Raw genomic sequence first — 18,559 nt, 5'->3', positions numbered from 1 at the left:
CTAAATTTGACGGTTTGGCTATTGAGACCCACGTTTTGAAGAGTCGTGGGCTCTCAGGTCCTGTCATATCTACCTTGATTAATGCAAGGAAGCCAGCTTCCAGGATGATTTATCATAGAGTCTGGAAGGCTTATATAACCTGGTGTGAATCCAGAGGTTGGCATCCCAGGAAATATGTCATAGGTAGAATCCTTGATTTTCTACAGATGGGATTAGAGATGAAGCTGGCCTTGAGTACCATCAAGGGCCAGGTCTCTGCTTTATCAGTATTATTTCAGCGGCCACTTGCTTCGCATTCTTTGGTCCGAAACTTTATGCAGGGGGTGATGCGTCTTAATACTCCGGTTAAAGCGCCCCTAAACCCCTGGGACTTGAATTTGGTCCTGGCTGTGTTACAGAAACAGCCTTTTGAACCAATAAGTCAGATTCCTTTGGTCTTGTTGACAAGGAAATTAATTTTTCTGGTGGCCATCTTTTCTGCTAGAAGAGTATCAGAATTAGCAGCTCTTTCCTGTAAGGAGCCTTATTTGATTATACACAAGGATAGAGTGGTACTAAGCCCTCATCCTAGTTTTTTACCGAAGGTGGTTTCTGATTTTCATTTAAACCAAGACATTGTTCTACCTTCCTTTTTTCCAGATCCCTGTTCTCCGGAAGAGAGATCTCTACATTCGTTGGATGTAGTAAGAGCAGTTAAGGCCTATCTAGGGGCAACTGCTCAGATCCGCAGGACGGATGTTTTGTTTGTGCTGCCAGAGGGTCCCAATAGAGGACAGGCAGCGTCAAGAGCTACCATTTCTAAATGGATTCGACAGTTGATCATTCAAGCTTACGGTTTGAAACAGAAGATTCCTCCGTTTCAGATCAGGGCACATTCCACAAGGGCTATTGGTGCTTCTTGGACAGTGCATCACCAGGCCTCTATGGCTCAAATCTGCAAGGCCGCAACCTGGTCTTCAGTTCATACATTCACCAGATTCTATCAGGTGGATGTGAGAAGGCATGAGGATATCGCCTTTGGGCGTAGTGTGCTGCAGGCAGCGGTACAGGGTCCTCAGGTCTGATTGCACTCTACTTGGTCGTGGTTCCCCCCCCTCAGGTAGCATTGCTCTGGGACATCCCATCAGTAATTACTGTGTCCCGTGATGTTCGAGAAAGAAAATAGGATTTTTTAAAACAGCTTACCTGTAAAATCCTTTTCTTTCGAAGGACATCACGGGACACAGAGGTCCCGCCCCTCTTCTAATACACTATATTGCTTGGCTACAAAACTGAGGTATCCCTGCAAGGAGGAGGGATTATATAGGGGGTTGAACTTCCTGATAGGGTGTGCCAGTGTCCAATCACCAGTGATACCTATATAACCCATCAGTAATTACTGTGGCTCTGTGTCCCGTGATGTCCTTCGAAAGAAAAGGATTTTACAGGTAAGCTGTTTTAAAAAATCCTATTTTTTGTAATTTTCAGTAGTAAAATACTACATTTTAGCCACTACATAGAGGTCAGGAACCTAGGAAATACATATGTCTTTCTGAGAAGAGATGAATTGTAACAGTTCTAGAGAATGCCCAAGGGAATCAGCAAATAACCACTGGCTACATTTATTTGCTAATCCCCCTAGTCACTGCTATCTATAATTGTTACATTGTATCTCTTGTTTTAAAGATGTATTTTCTATGCTCCTCGGCTCCATCTAGTGTCCATAATGTGGTATTTTACCACCGCAAATAAAAAACATTAGTCAGAAGAGAAAAATAGTGTAAACAACATTTCTTTGTGCCTAATTCACACAGTACAAATGTACATGCTGAATCACTGGATGATTATGTATGCTGATTTAGTAGACCCCACAGTGTAGTTTAATAAAATGTATTGTAATATGTTGCAGATTGCCATTCCTTATATGTGGTAGCCGCATTTGTATTTTTTTTTTACTTGGTGATCCTGCTAGAAATATATTTCCTGTTCAAGGGTGACACTGCTCACTCACCATGCTGTATCTATGGAGGAGCAGCATTGTCACCCTAGGACAGGAAGAACTACAGAACACTCCTCTCTCCTGATCTCTATAACATAGAGGAGAGCTGCTCTGTAATTCACGTGGGAAGCTGGGAAAAACTGAAAACGGCCACCGCTGCTGAGAACACAGGTTATTGTTTGCACTAAAACAGATGTAACAAAACGCTTTCAATAGTATGCAGTATATAACAGACCAAAAGGGAACAAATAAGAGAAGTTAATTTTTAGAGTTCACTTACACTATTGCCAGATTTATAGTCTTGGGTAAAAGCAGGTGAGGGAATTTGTAAAGAGAGCACCACAATAGATAGATGAAGAAAATCCAGGCTTTATACATTCTTCCTGTATTGTTAAAATATGTCCAACACACAGATCATCTCACCCCAAAATGTGTTGGGTTCTTATTTAAACCAAAAATATTGGCGTTATTACACCAGAATTTTCATAGGGAGTGCAGGGAATTCTCCCAATCATTAGCAAGAACAGAGGTTGTAATGTGTCTGCACTTTGGCTAAAAGTTTTGTCTGGAGTTACACTTAAGCATACTGGCAACCATAGAGGTTTATCCAGCTGGGGAATTCAGTTGCACAGGATGGAAAAGTAAGTCTGCTTATTAGTACAGTATAATGTCTTTTAATTCTGATAGACCTGTGATAGACTATTGGATAGACAATGATAGACCTATGGATAAAGTAAAAAAAAAATAACATTTCAAAACAAATGGTGAAGCGCTTTCAACAACAGCTACATCCAATATGTTAATGTGACCTGTGCACACTTATTAAATATATACGGTATTTAAATTCAAAATAAAAAATTAATCAAAACACTCTTCCCTGTGTTAAATATCATAAATACATTACAAAAAAAATGTGTATTAAAATCTATACACATGTGAAAGAGTACATATAGTCCATAAAAAAGTAAGTCCCATACACCTTCCAATCTCTGTGCAATCAATGTTAATTTCTGATTTCTTGTTATATCACGTATCCTTCAACTTGAATGAAAACACCACAGTGCCCTTCAGCACATCCTTTGAGTGTCTTCTCACCTGATAGGAAGGAAAAGATAGATACCGGATAGTGCAGACCACTATTAAATTTTTATTAAAGAACATAAGTGTTGCACTCACATATAGGCAAGGTATTACAGGCATATCTCCAAATTGGCAAACTACAATTGACAAACACAGTCCTTAAAAATAGCATCTAAGCTCCGCCCAGTGTGATATTACTCCCCTCCTGGCACGTAGCGCCCGAATTGGCTTTCTCAAAGGCTCAAAAAAATGAATATTGTATATATTAATAGAACATTTATAATTCTCTTGTTCCAGGCTCTACATGTCCACCCAGAACCCCAGCCCTCACTTCTTGCCTGCCGTTTGTATCATGGTGACTGTGATCAGCTTCACAGTAACATTTAAAGGGCTGCAGGACCAGCTGTTGTCCAGTGTGGTGACACACGAGCAGCCCCACCTGGAGCTGCAGAGGAACAATTTAATGGAGAATATATCTTCTGATCTATCCACGTTGCGAGAGCTGGAGGAACGCTCACTCACTTTACTGCAGAAAACAGAAGGTAAGGTGGTCAATAGCTAGGTTTATTTATTAAACTGCGCCATGGAAAAGATGTTCCTACCAGCCATAGTAAAGAGATCTGTCTTTCATTTTCAAGTTCTGTAAAAAGAATTTAGTTTTCAGTGATGTTTGACCATCTATCAGCAACATTATTGATCAGTGATTAGAGCACTGCCCTTGTAGTACTGGGTTCAGGGTTTGATTGTCACTAGAACATTATCTTCATTGAGTTTGTATGAGCTCCCTGTATTTATGTGGGATTCTTTCAGTTACTCTGATTTCCTTTCACCATTCAAAAACATAGTGTCAGAATAACTGACCTAGAGGTGCTTTCAAATACCTATCTCATCCTCCAAGCCTATATCCAATCCCACATCCAGTCCAAGGCCTTTCTGATGGGGAAAGCTCCAACACTTCCTGCCACCTGCACATTCCTATTGCCCAGTGAGGAACTCCATCATAATGACAGACCAATAGGAATGAGTGGGAACAAGCTTAGACATTACCAGGAAGTGTTACAGCTTTTCTTGTCACAAGGGCATATGGGTGGAGCTTATAGACTGCTGTAAATATGCGCAGGTTAGCAGGTTTTTATTGTGAAATTTGTGAGTTGCTTTGAAAATTTGGGAACTACAAAACAACTGAAACAAAAGTAGCTGATTGTATCTTTTTCTTCAGATTTTGTCCCTCAAGTGCTGCCTCGAGTTGCCCTAAAGTGTTTCCATTTTCTCATAGTGTATTAGGTACACTCCATGTTTTGATTCAAGAAAGCAATGCCCAATGCCTGAGCAGCCCATCAGCAGACCGAGGGACTGTAATTTGGGGGAGAGAGGGGGATGTTCTTAGCTATTCATTTTTAGACTTTTATAACCAACCTGGAAAGGCTTCAGACAGTGCTGGATAGGCAAATCCTGAAGTAAAAGGTATTAATTGGAAATGAAATTAATTTCAGAAGGTAATATTAGGGCCACCTTTTATATTTGCCTGTAGTTTGTTTAATCAGGTTTAGAACCTTATGCCTACATAGCAAAATACTGTCCACTGTAGTATAACCATTCAATTATTTAACTAGGACACTTACTCGATGATGAGGACCTCATTGACACACTACAGAAATCCAAAATGACTTCCAAGGACATTATAAAGAGAATGAAGGCTTCTGAGAAAACAGAGGAAACCATTGAAGCAGCCCGTGGTATCTACCTACCTTTGGCCTGTAGAGGGGCCATGCTGTACTTCGTAGTTGCCGACCTTGTTCATCTCAACTATATGTACCAGTTCTCTCTGCACTGGTTCCACAAGGTGTTTGTGGAATCCATGGATGTTTCAAAGACAAACCAAACTCACGTCTCTTTAATGTCCTCTTCTGGCACCATCCGCCCACTGAGCCGGCAGAAGTCTATAGAGAAGGAAGCCAGTGATGAAGAAAATAAGGACATTAAAAGGCACCTCCACAATATCTGTGACACTCTTACTAGAAATGTCTACAAGGTAATCATGTGGTTATTATGCAGTGTTTTTAAAGCCTCTTAAACTTATTCAGGATGTCCATCCCTGGAGAACTTATTCGTTGTGATTATGTGTGACACCCAAATATGAGAATCTAATCAAACTTAAAGAAAAATATAATATTATTTTTTATAAGCTGATATGTTTTATATCTATGCATACAGCCTACAGTATGTATGCTGGTTTGTATCTATTTATATAAATATGGAACAGACAGACAGTAATAACCTAAGAGGGGTAACCCTTCCTAGTTTACTTTAATGGGGTATTTTGCAGTCTGAGTATTTACTGGATTTCACATTCTGCCAGCAAGTAAGTAAGCGGAAAATCTCTGCAATGGGGACATAGACTACTAATTAAAACTCAACAAAGTTTTTAACCCTTCACATTCCATTAAAACTAATAAAAAGAAAGTTTTGGCTGCAGTGGGGCTTTAATACAGGGTGCAATAATATGAAAGAACAATATGGTTTTTCTGAACAGAGTACTGTATAGCAAAAGCGGTTTGCCTTTCAGGGTCTCTCTTTCTCTGTTTAAACTAGGTGGGAGCATCTGATCAAAGCAAACAGGATGGGAAAGGAGTTAACCTAGTGCTCTGACTAATTCAATTGTGTAATTGTAAATTCTACTTTGAGCTTTAACGCACAGGCTTTATTCAATATTGAAATAAAAGAAAGCCTAGAAAACATGTAAAAATGAGCTAAGGACACCTGCTGACTGGATACTGAAAAAGATTTGTATACAACTTTGTAAATTTTAATGACAAAATATATTTTTTGCAAATTCTACTGACTTAATAAATAGAAAAATCTGATGCAAAACCAATATATATTATTTTTAAGTTGAAGCTTAGTCAAAAAAATTAAACAGCTGTACTTACCAGCAGTGAAATGTGTGCTGGTGGCTGCTGATAACAGTACAAATCCGCAGTCCTCTGCCCTGGATACCCCGCAGTTGTGATCTTCTAGTGCTGCAGGGGATAAATATCATTGGCTGTGCCTGTGACATGCTTTTGTCAGAAGTACCGACTATGCTCACCCTTTCTGCCCCAGTATGGATGAATGAATGAAATGCTTTCCACTATGGGAACCTATAGTACAGGTGCCATGAAAGTCTCCAGAGCAGCTGAGGATTTCTACTGAAAACAGCAGCCACCAGCACAAAGGACACACTTCATTGCTGGTAAGTAGTGTCCCTGGTGCTGTTTTAAAGTACTACAGCTTTAATAAATTCCAAGGCTATAAATATGGGAAGTAATTATCTATAAATTTTAGACAAGGTATCCTAACTTGTGATGACCCTTTACAGCTTAGACCCTATAAGTGAATTACCAGCGTTACGCATGTTAATACATTTGTTAGGCTGCGGGTTGAACTAATCAACCATTTTAACATTGTATTTATTTATGATCTTAACCCAGTAGGCTTGTGCAGATTCTTAAAGACTAAGTTCACCTTTGTTCACCCCTTTTTTTTCTTCTTCTAAATTTTAATTCCCCTATGTACTAATATAGCATTAATGTACTTCTTCTGCAAAAATAAATCTGCTTTCCATTTATTCTACCCACACTTACCTCACTCTCTTCATGGATGTTTACAAAAAATGCTCCATTATTTTTGCCTTACATCACATTAACAGTTTTCAGGCGTTTTAGCGCTTGAAATAGCCTCTAAAAAGCGCCTGAAAACTGCCTGTCATTCTGAGCAATGAGTGCTTTCACACTCAGGCGGTGCGCTTGCAGAAGTACCGCAAGCAGCATCTTTTGGGGCAGCTTGGGAGTGCTGTAATTAGCGCTCTCAAAACGCCCCTGCCCATAGCACTAAATGGGCAGCACTTCCAAAGCGCCGCAAATTGGAATTTTTATACCTTTTTTTTAGGTAAAAAACGCCCCGCTAGTGGCCAAAAGCGCCACAAAAACACTGCTAAAGCACCGCAAAAACGCTGTTTTAACAGCGCTGCAGTGTGAAAGGGGTCTTACTTCCTGAACAGACTTTAGATCATGACACAGGAAGGAGTTGACCAGCTGAGGGTAGATGATGCAGGGTGTGTGCTAACGAGATCAGCTGATCAACTGATATCCATGAAGAGAGTGGGGTAAGTGTGGTAGAATAAATGGAAAGCTGTTTTATTTTTGTAAAAGGAGTACATTAATGCTAATTTGGTACATAGGGGAGCTGGAATTTAGATAAAAAAAAAAAAAAGTAAACAAAGGTGAACTTTGCCTTTAAAGTACTTGAGTGTCAACTGTAGAAGTAGTATTAGTTGCCATGTGGGAGCTAGAGGTACTGCTCCATCTACTCCTGCTCCATGGACTCATCTGCAGTCATTAAAGTGTTACTAAACCCAGAACCTGCATTCACTATATCTGGTTTCACACAGCACACAGAAAATGGAAATGCAATTATTTTAGTAAATATAAATGGATAAATACTTTTTCTCATCAGCAGTATATAGCAGTCTTGTGACTTGTATCGGTTCCTAGTAAAGCTTGTAGGAGTTTTCATTCTCCTCTGGTCCTCTGTCTGGACATGTCTGGACAGTGCTGATTGGCCCTGTGCTGATCACATGCACCCTCCCAAGAAAAAAAAAATACTCTCTAGCAATACACACCAAACTGAGCATGTGCAGCCCCTCCCCTGGCTCTGTAAATATCAGGTTATTTTTTGGAGACAGTGGAAGAAGAGAAGGATCAGAGAGACATGATCAAACAGCCTTTATATACAATGCAAAGGATTAACCCCTTAGGTTCCACGGTGAGTATAACAATCATGCTTCACTGCATATACAGACTGATTTTACTGTTGTGGGTTTAGGAACAATTTAAACACACCTACGTCACATATGGCAATAAACAGATTTTTTTTTACACATTTCCTACTGTACAAAATGCATACGTTGGGTGTAGGAAAACAAGACAGGCAATTGGTCTGCATATTTGAGTAAGTCACTTTCTTGCTCTACAAAGTAAGCTACATAAGAAAGAAGACAAAAATAACTGTGTTTAATACCTTTTTAATTGAGACAGAAATTCAGCAGTTGTAGCACTGAGAATTCTGAAGCTTTGTTTTTGTTCCTGTAGATAGTGTCATCATCCCTCTTCACAGAACACAAGCTCTGCTTCTCCTTCCTGCTGGTGGTGAACATCATGAGGAACGGCAGTGAGGATCTTCCAGGTCCTCTGGGGTTCCTACCACATGCTGAATGGAATTTCTTCCTGAACTCAGTGCTGCTGACTAACTTCATGTACAGGAAAGACTCTACAGGAGACAGCGGTACCAGAATCTCATATGCTTGCCTTTTCACATATCTCCTACTTCTTACATGTTCTTCCTGATGTATTCTACCTAAAGGAAAAAACTCCACACAAACTAAGTGTATCTGCATTGAATATTCTTTTCCAGTTTTGGATAGAGATGGGAATGTTTAAAACACTTGTCAGGTGTTCATTGTGATTTGTATCCTATTGGGAAGATTTCTCTTCACTTCCTGTCCCAGAAACACTACAAAAACTGAGAAAACAAATCTCTGTAAGGCTGGCCATACATGGTCGAATTTCGAGAGAATTTTCTTTTGAAAATCAGAAAATTTGTGCGTTTTGTGATCCAATGGTGCCACCATTGATTTCAAAATTCAGCCAACCAAGCCTTCAAATATCACCTCATGTTGCTATAGAAAAGATTTTTTGTGGCTGGGAATCTTCTTTTCTTTCCGGGATTTGTCTTTTCTTGCACATGCGCATTTCTTTTTCGATTACATTTCTCGCACGATTCTCCCATCATTGATTAGAAAATCGTTCGTTTTTCAAAAAATTTCCAACATGTCCGATTTCTCAAATTCGATGACCATACAAAAATCAGCTGTTGCTACAGCCCACTAACATGCGAAATACGGATGAAAATTCTTAGATAAGATTTTTCAAAGAAAATTCTTTCGAAATTCGACCCATGTATGGCCTGTCTAAGGTCATCTTCTTTGACTGTTGTAACTGGAGCAGGTGTTCCCATTAGAAGGTTTACCTTCACCTCCTCTTATGGGGACAATTCTAAAAAAAAAAATTCCCATGACTTTCTTAGACATTAGAAATAGAGAAGATGAACCTCCATGGGCCATAAACTGGTAGGCCCAACAGAAAAGTCTATCACTGGTTGCGGGGTGCTATGGTGAAGATCTGGTGGGTATGCTTAGACTCCGCACCTCAGCCCTTTTTCGGGTCACACTCTCTCCAATATGTGTATATCTAGTTTATCCATGACATGGAAGCCCACATGAAGGGGGCCTTTTGGATGCCCAAAGCACATTGGTGCCATTTTTTACCGAATGCAATAACAAATTAAGTTGATGTGGAAAAATACATTTCTACTGTCACTCTTTTCATTTTACTTCTTCTCTAGCATTAAAAACTGGACAGGGGTTCTACCCCGTTTTTACTCTATCCTAAATGGGAAAAAAGTTGTAGCTTCAGATACATTTTAATGTGTATTTAAAAGTTTTGTAATAATACATTTGTAAAGTGTATGTATATCCAAAAACACAAATTTCATACATTGCAGCTTGCCAGTCCTTAGATGTGGTGGATGCATTTCTTTCTAAGGTTTCACCTTCACCTGATAATCCTGCAACAAATGCAGCCACTATTTGTAAGAGATAGTAAGCTGCAATAAAATATATTTTTGGTTTGGGTTTATTAGCGCAAATCACATGGCAAATGAATGAAAAAATGAATGTAACAAATGTTTTGTGACAAATCAAATTGTTGGTGCTAAAATACCTACACCAGTATAACATGGGTATGGCATATGACCACTATGGACCCTGAACAGCCTGTGCAGCTGCCCTTTTCTAGTGAAAATGTACTGTATGTGTTTGTGTTTAGGAAGATATGGGAGTGAGTTCCGCTGTTTATTGTAACATATATAACCCAGGGCTTTTTTTCAGCGGGAACGCGGGGGAACGCAGTTCCGGCACCTTCACCACTGACAGCAAGTAGTGCTGGGGTGTGCTGCAGGGTCTATTGATACTCACTGCTAGGGGATCTATTCTAGCTGGAGGGTATCTATTTTTGCATGGGGGTCTATTGTTTCTGAGGAAGTCTATTGCTGCTAGTGGAAGACCTACTGTTGCTGAGGGTGGGTCTTATATTGCTGGGGGGGTCAGTTGCTGGGAGAGATCTACTGTTGAGTGAGGGGTCTATTGTTGCTGGCTGTGGGGAGATCTGCTGTTGCTGCTGGGAGTCTATTGTTGCTGGGGGGGATTTTTTGTGGTGGGGTGGTCTATTGTTGCTGGCGGGGGCTCTATTGTTGCTGGCGGGGGTTCTATTGTTACTGGCTGCAGGGGTTCTATTTTACTGCTTTTCTTGTTATAATTACCAAATTCCTTACAGATTACTTAGCACCACAAATTGATACTTGGTTCTGTATTGTCCAAAAGGGCAGTACTGGGAGGTGGGTAGGGGATGGAACCAAGGAACGGTGCTTGGAGGTGGGTAGGGGTGGAGAAAAGGGGTGGCTCAGAAAGGGGGAGTTCCTGCACCTATTCTTTGAGAAAAAAAGCACTGATATAACCTATAAAGAACCTGTCACCAAACCAGTAATTTTAACAACAATCTTCCCATAAGAATATATGTGCATTAAATGTATTTTAAGTATGTTATTTACCTATAAAAGCCTCCCTTATGTAGACATCTAATAGCCCTGAGAACACTGCTGTGTCCTGTCATCTTGGATGTCATGTCATCAGCCCCGGTACACTGTCACTTAAGTGACACTCCATAGTATTTCCTGTCACTATTTCCCTGCCACCTACATAAAGGGGCAGGGGAGCTGGGCCAGCAGAGACAGTTATTAGACCCCCCCAGAAGAGGAGAGGGGCTGTTCTAGGTCATTGACTCTTCCTGAAGTTGTCAAAGTTCAGAGGCACATTGCAAGTTAAGAGATAATCATTAATGTAAAGAAAAAAAACACTGGATATAAGAATTTAAAATGCTTGATTTTTCTGTGTTTTTACTTGCAATTTTTGAAGTTGATGGCCCCATTCTTTCAGATGACTCTGCAGCACCTGATATCCCACATTGGCTCTCTGGCTCCACCTGGAGGCAGTGTGAGTATCTGACACACCACTTGGATCCGTTCTCGGCTCTCTGTGACTCTCTGCTATCCAGTGACCAACAGTGGAAAGAGTTCTGCAACAGCAACAACTTGTATGAGTTCCTCAAGAGCCCCTACAGAGGAGAGGACCTCTCATTACAGGAAGGTAAACCATGCTGCACCAACCTGCTGGAGTGCATAACCAATTATAGCTAGTGCATACCTCCAAAGGTTTTGAGATGGGAATGAGGGACACCTACCAGTAGGGGCAGGCATAGGACACACCCCTGGCCACACCCCCTTAAAGGAGAATTGTACAAAAAAACAAGATTGGTTAAAACCCACAAGTGCTTTTTTTTAACCACTACTATTCCTTTATACTGGCTTTTAGAACTTACAAATGCAGCAATTTAGCAATCAGATGAAAGGTTTAGTGCTGGAAAACACTTTTTGATAGACAAAAAGTGCGTTTTATATACAACTGTATAGATCAGGCCAAAATGAGGGACAAATGAGGAGGAATGAGGGACAGAGGGACATTGCTCCAAATCAGGGACAGTCCCTCGAAATCAGGGACAGTCCCTCGAAATCAGGGACAGTCCCTCAAAATCAGGGACAGCTGGGAGCTATGCTAGTGTCCTGTGGTTACAGGCTGGCCATATACAGTAACATTCTGATTGGTCTTTGCAAGCCGTTCTTGCATCAGTTATGTACACAGGCTTCTGTGGGATGTGGTTGGCAAATATATGTGTGAGCAACAAAACTAAGGTACAAAAAAAAAAAAAAAACGATATAAAAGGAAACAGATGTGAACTTTAACACTGTATTTGGTTGGCATAAAACAGCAATCAACAAATTTAAACCTCAAGTATTGTGTAATTCCTGATTGTGAAATGTATTTTTCAAGTAAACATGTCAGTTAAAGTGGTTGTAAAGGTAAAAAATGTTTTTACTTCAATGCATTCTCTGCAGTAAGGTAAAAAAAACTTTTCAAAGTCTGTCCCCCCCCCTCAAATACTTACCTGAGCCTTTTCTCGATCCATTGTTGTGCCTGTCTGCAGCAGCACTGCTCTTCTCTCTTAAAGGAGGCTGCCCAGCAGGGGGAGCCATCGGCTCCTGCTGCTGTCTATCAAATCCTAAAAGCATAAAGCGTGCAGGGAAGAGGGGGTGTCAGTAGATGCACACAGTGCAGGCTTGGGATCGAGCCCCCATATCTGGTGGCTTTCTATGGAGGCAGGAGGAACTAGCAGCACAGGCAGGGCAGGGACTCCAGAAAAAGAGGATTGGGGCTGCTTTGTGCAAAACAATTGCACAGAGCAGGTAAGTGTGACGTGTTTGTTATTTTAGAAAAAGAAAATTAAACCTTTAGAATCACTTTAATGATATTTACCAATGAAACTTTAAAAGTCCAGTACTGATCACTCACTGTGTTCATTCATGAAAGCGAAGGTAGTGGTCAGTAAAGAAATATTAGAGACATGTTTACCAACCTCTCACTCTCCATCCTGAAGATTCAATCAACCCTCTTGCTGTGTGCCACCCACCTGTCACTAGATTCTCCCCCCTGTACAAGTATAGTTTTGCAGAGCTGTACACAGCTGTTTAGTTATTGATTCAAATTACTTTCTGGTGTGTTCAACAGGTACGACGCGAAGTTCAGACAGAGAAGACACTGGGTTTCACTGGGAGAAGCTTTCTTCATTCCAGAAACTTATATTGGTAAATATGAAATTATCTATCATTTTAGTTAATTATTACATATCCCGTAAATAGGTAACCCTAAAGTGGAACTCCAGATAAAACTTTTTTTTGTTTTGAACACAGTGCTGTAGAAGTAGAATATCTGTTAATTATTTTTGTCTAGGATTGTTTGATGAAAGTGGTTGTAAATCCTTACATGTACCCAGTGAAGTAACTGGCCTCAGTTAATACACAAATCCTCCTACATAAGTTGTACCTGTTTATTTGCGGCCTCTCTTCTCTACAACTGTTCAGATTCCAGAATTCTACAGCTTGACCGAGCAATCGCAAAAAAGGGAAAAAACGGGATGTAGAGCTGAAGTTACAGCACAGTGAGGAGAGCTCTGACAGATGAATGGAGGGAAGAGACACACCCCCTTCACACAGCACACAGGAACAGAGCTGAGGCTGTCAATCAGCTGGAGATCCCTCCCCTGTCACCTTTTTTCTTTTGTTGTCAGGAAAACTTGTCAGAAGTGATTCACGTTGAAGCAGCAGACAGAAATTATACTTGGGGCTCTTAATTGAGACAAGTACACACTATAGAGGGATATGCTTTGTTCATATTTAATGTATGAAGTTTACAACCATTGGACAGATGTCAAAATCTTTACCGACTGCAATTGTTAATCCTAAAATAACCTGGCACTGAATATGTTTCTTGCTGCTCCTTCCTCCTCAATCCCAAGCATAATAGCACACGTTTGGAGCATTGAGACGGACGTTGTTAAGCACCAAGCTTGAGAGGAAGGCTTCTGCCAATTGTCTCTGCTCATCGCACCTTTATTTGAGATCTATATTTACCTTTAGAAATGTGTGATACCTCAATAAAATTGTGCAATTTAATTTTTATCACATTGTGGCGCTATTTTGTTGAGTATAAAGCTTTCAGCTTGTTATATTGGGACATCTTACTCCACAGGTGGGATAATGTGGGTTTAAAGTAAAATTGTCAATTCACTGCCAAGCAACAGATTTACTTGAATCTCCCCTTCCCCAGCAGCGCATACATACTTCCTTTACTACCTAGACGTTCCATTCAGAGCCAGGAGCTGAATGGAAAATCCTGTACTTCCAGGTATGGAGAAGCATGGGAGTTACTCCATGTGACAGCGCTTTGTTGAACAAAACTGATCCATAGGCAGTCTATAAACCTTCATAAGCTGTCACTCCTTCTACACTTGGCATGGTTGCTGAGCTCATTTTGGTGAAACAATATCCTATTGAGGTCTATTGCTCTACGCTTGGCAAAAATGACATGCACGGCAGGTGGTAGTCAAAATCCCTTCTAAAGCCCCTTTCACACTGGGGTGGTGGGTGCGTCAGCGGTAAAGCGTCAATATTTTTAGCGGTTCTTCACCGTCAATTTCGCTGCGCTATTTGGCCGCTAGCGGGGGCGCTTTTACCCCCCCTGCTAGCGGCCGAGAAAGGGTTAAAAACCAGCCGCGAAAGGGTTAAAACCACCGCAAAGGGCTGCTGCAGCAGCGCTATGCTGGCGGTATAGCCGTGCTGCCCCATTGATATCAATGGGCAGAAGCGGTTTAGGACAGGGCCATCTTAAGAGCATTATAGGCCCCCCGGGCAATACAGTGCACTGGGGCCCTCCCTACACAATTACGCACGAGAATAAAATTGCAAATTGTCAATAAGGCTATATTTATTGGTACTTCCAACAAAATCAGTGTTTAAACATTAACACAACGTTTGGACAATATAACACGAGTTTGATGAGCACAGTGGCAGTGTTTGATGGGCACAGTGGCAGTGTTTGATGGGCACATTGGCTGCGTTTAATGGGCACGGTCAGTGGCAGCTTTTGATGGGCACAGTGGCAGCTTTTGATGGGCACAGTGGCAGCGTTTGATGGGCACAGTGGCTGCGTTTGACGGACACAGTGGCTGCATTTGATGGGTACAGTGGCTGCGTTTGATGGGCACAGTGGCTGCGTTTGATGGACACAGTGGCAGCTTTGATGGGCACAGTGGCAGTTTGATGGACACAGTGGCAGCTTTGATGGACACAGTGGCTGCATTTGATGGGCACAGTGGCAGTTTGATGGACACAGTGGCAGCTTTGATGGGCACAGTGGCTATGTTTGATGACACAGTAGCTGTGTTTGATGGGCACAGTGGCAGCTTTGATGGGCACAGTGGCAGTTTGATGGACACAGTGGCAGCTTTGATGGGCACAGTGGCTATGTTTGATGACACAGTAGCTGTGTTTGATGGGCACAGTGGCAGCTTTGATGGGCACAGTGACAGTTTGATGGACACAGTGGCAGCTTTGATGGGCACAGTGGCTATGTTTGATGACACAGTAGCTGTGTTTGATGGGCACAGTGGCAGCTTTGATGGGCACAGTGACAGTTTGATGGACACAGTGGCAGCTTTGATGGGCACAGTGGCTATGTTTGATGACACAGTAGCTGTGTTTGATGGGCACAGTGGCAGCTTTTGAGGGACACAGACAGTGGCTATGTTTGTTGCACAACTTGAACTTACTTAAGTAGACATTGTTAGACTTACTTGAGGCCGCCGGCCTGGTGCAGTACAGTGTGTCAGTCACAGCAGCAAGGCAGCGCCAGCTATCAAGGGCCGTCTTTCCGCTCCCTCTCCACGCTGTCTGAAGAACATGGCAGAGGTTGGCGGAGCTTGTTCACTAGCAACTGGGGCGGCCGCGGCGCGCTATGAATGCTGGGGCGGCTGCGGCCTCTGACTGACGTCACTGGTTGCTAGCTAGACACCGGGCGGATGGCGATTCTAGCAAGTGAGAAACCAGTGCAGTCAGTCAACTTAAGCAGCAGATTGCAGCACTGAGGATCGGCCCTGGATGGGGCCCTTCAGACAAGTGAGGCCCCCGGGCAACTGCCCAGTGGAAAAAACAGCCCTGGTTTAGGAGCAGTGTATACAACGCTCCTTCACTGCTCCAAAGATGCTGCTAGCAGGACTTTTTTTAGCGTCCTGCCAGCGCACCGCTCCAGTCTGAAAGCCCTCGGGGCTTTCACATTGGAGAGACAGCAGCGGCTCTTTCAGGGCACTTTGCAGGCGCTATTTTTAGCGCTGTAGCGCCTGCAAAGCACCCGAGTGTTAAAGGGGTTTAAGTGTCTGTCATTACCTGCCCTAATCAAACTCAAATTGATCTCTGTGTTTAGATCAAGATCCTCCGTCCAGAAAGTTTATTCAGCGCCATCCAGGAGTTTATTATTGAGAAGATGGGCAAAGAATATGTTCAGAGCAGTGCAATGAATCTGAAACAAGCCCTAGAGGAAACCAGCAACACTTCCCCAATTATCTTCATACTCTCTTCTGGTGAGTAGTTTATCTTTTATACAGTTATGATAATTCCCTTTAAAGAAAATGTATTATAGTAACATTTTAGAATGGGAGGATTGAACTAAAATTTGCTGGGGTCTGATCAGTAACATTTTCCTGCAGCAAAGGTCTGAATTACATGTTTGTGCGATGACTCCTTCCTCTTATATCACAATCCCGTTCTTACATCAGTGTCCTCAGTCCCCCCCCCCTGCATATTACAATCCCCTTCTTTTACATCACAGTCTCCAATTCAAATCATGGTTTTCCCTTCACATCAGTGCTCTCAGCCCCCTTCACAGTAGTGTGCCCAACCCCTCTTCACATCAACCCCCCACAGCAGTGTCCTCTGCCCCCTTCTCATCACCCCCACAGTGGTGTCCTCTGCTCCCTTTCATATCACCCCCCACCAGTAGTGTCCTCTGTCCCTCTTCACATTACCCCCCACAGTGGTGTCCTCATTCACTACCCCCCTTCACATCACCCCCCCACAGTGGTGTCCTCTTCCCCCTTTCACATCACCCCCCACCAGTAGTGTCATCATCCTCTGGAGCGAGTACAAAGAAGGGCAACAAAGCTAATAAAGGGTCTGGAGGATCTTAGTTATGAGGAAAGGTTGCGAGCACTGAACTTATTCTCTCTGGAGAAGAGACGCTTGAGAGGGGATATGATTTCAATTTACAAATACTGTACTGGTGACCCCACAATAGGGATAAAACTTTTTCGCAGAAGAGAGTTTAATAAGACTCGTGGCCACTCATTACAATTAGAAGAAAAGAGGTTTAACCTTAAACTACGTAGAGGGTTCTTTACTGTAAGAGCGGCAAGGATGTGGAATTCCCTTCCACAGGCGGTGGTCTCAGCGGGGAGCATTGGTAGCTTCAAGAAACGATTAGATAATCACCTGAATGACCGCAACATACAGGGATATACAATGTAATACTGACATATAATCACACACATAGGTTGGACTTGATGGACTTGTGTCTTTTTTCAACCTCACCTACTATGTAACTATGTAACTATGACTCCCCCCCCCCCCCCAGTAGTGCTCTTCCTCCTTTACATTACCCCCCCCCCCCCTCCCCACACACACACAGTAGTGCTGTCTGCACCTTCCCAACGTCACCCCATCCCATCACAGCCTCCCCCCCCACCTACTGCCTCCCCTCATTCTCCTGCCTTGCATCGGTACACAGAACAGGAGGCAGAGCAGTAATGGACGAAGGGCGGGAGCAGGAACAAGCTGGTGATTGGTTTCTAGTACCGTCCTGTACCCTAGCTACCAATCACCGGTTGGGTATTCTGGAAAGTCAACTTAGGCACCCTTCATCCAGTGCTGCTGTGCCTCCTCCTCTACATCCATTACTGCCCTGCCTACCACTCTCTGCTCTGCTGTGAAACAGCTGCAGGAGCTGGGAGAAAGAATTGACTCCTAAATGGTAGGACCACAGTGCTCTGTAGGAGACAGTGACTCGTCCAAATATGGGCCATAGTCCGCCATTTAGGGATGCCTGTTCTACGCAGAATTTCATAGTAAACCTGAACTTTATTTTAACCCCTCCATGCCTGTGGCCTGTTTTACATGGACTTTAGCTTGTAGTAAACAGCTTGTAGTTTAGCTTGTTTTGACAAAGCATTTGAAGCATTTGCAAAGCATTTGAAGAGCCTTTAGCAAGCTTTGTTGAGCTTCTGTTTGTTAATGTTGAATACAGATCCTAATGGGAGTGTGGATTGCCACTTTAAAGGGGTTATAAACCCTCAAAGTTTTTCACCTTAATGCATTCTATGCATTAAGGTGAAAAACCTCCTGTGATGCAGCTGCCCCCTAGAGCCCCCCTTTTACTTACCTGAACCCAGTCTTTTCAGCGACAGGAACGAGCACACCAGCTCAGGCAGGTGTCTTGGGTCCTGATTGGATAGATTGGTGGCAGAGCAGCCGTTTGCTCCCTCTGCTGTCAATCAAATCCAAAGATGGGGCGGGGCTGAGTCCTGCTGTCTGTGTCAATAAACGCAGCAGAAGGACACGGGAGCGCACCCGCTCGAGTGCCCCGAGGAAGAGTGGCTCTCCAATGTGGCACTTGAGAAGAGGAGGAGCCAGGAGCGCCACTAAGGGACACCAGAAGAGGAGGATCGGGGCCACTCTTTGCAAAACCCTTGCACAGAGGAGGTAAGTATGACACGTTTTTGTTTTTTTAAAAGCCTGCTGAAGCCTAGCAGGTGGATCATACCTTGAAGTTTTTCAGGACAAACTGGACTTACATTTAATGGTAAATGGTATTAGATATAAACTGATTCAAAGGAAACCCCCCAAATT

General features: G+C 42.6%; 1 protein-coding gene and 1 long non-coding RNA gene across 2 annotated transcripts in view; one reads left to right on the top strand and one right to left on the bottom strand.

Moving 5' to 3' along the window:
- DNAH14 (dynein axonemal heavy chain 14) overlaps positions 1-18,559 on the top strand; it is a 415,539-nt gene that overhangs the window by 348,153 nt on the left and 48,827 nt on the right. The window contains 6 exon segments of the mRNA XM_073628322.1: positions 3,356-3,600; positions 4,672-5,090; positions 8,188-8,380; positions 11,148-11,357; positions 12,834-12,910; positions 16,083-16,239. Of these exon segments, the coding sequence (XP_073484423.1) occupies positions 3,356-3,600; positions 4,672-5,090; positions 8,188-8,380; positions 11,148-11,357; positions 12,834-12,910; positions 16,083-16,239 (1,301 nt within the window).
- LOC141140820 (uncharacterized) lies at positions 2,709-6,283 on the bottom strand. The gene is made up of 3 exons (XR_012244003.1): positions 5,989-6,283; positions 4,807-4,998; positions 2,709-3,073 (listed from the first exon to the last, which is right to left on the bottom strand). It is a non-coding gene; the product is annotated as an uncharacterized lncRNA (long non-coding RNA).

This window comes from Aquarana catesbeiana, linkage group LG04 (genome assembly GCF_042186555.1).
Source record: "Aquarana catesbeiana isolate 2022-GZ linkage group LG04, ASM4218655v1, whole genome shotgun sequence".
Taxonomy (NCBI): Eukaryota; Metazoa; Chordata; class Amphibia; order Anura; family Ranidae; genus Aquarana; species Aquarana catesbeiana.
Note: the sequence above shows the minus strand (reverse complement) of the source record. Positions and strands in the feature narration are given on the sequence as shown.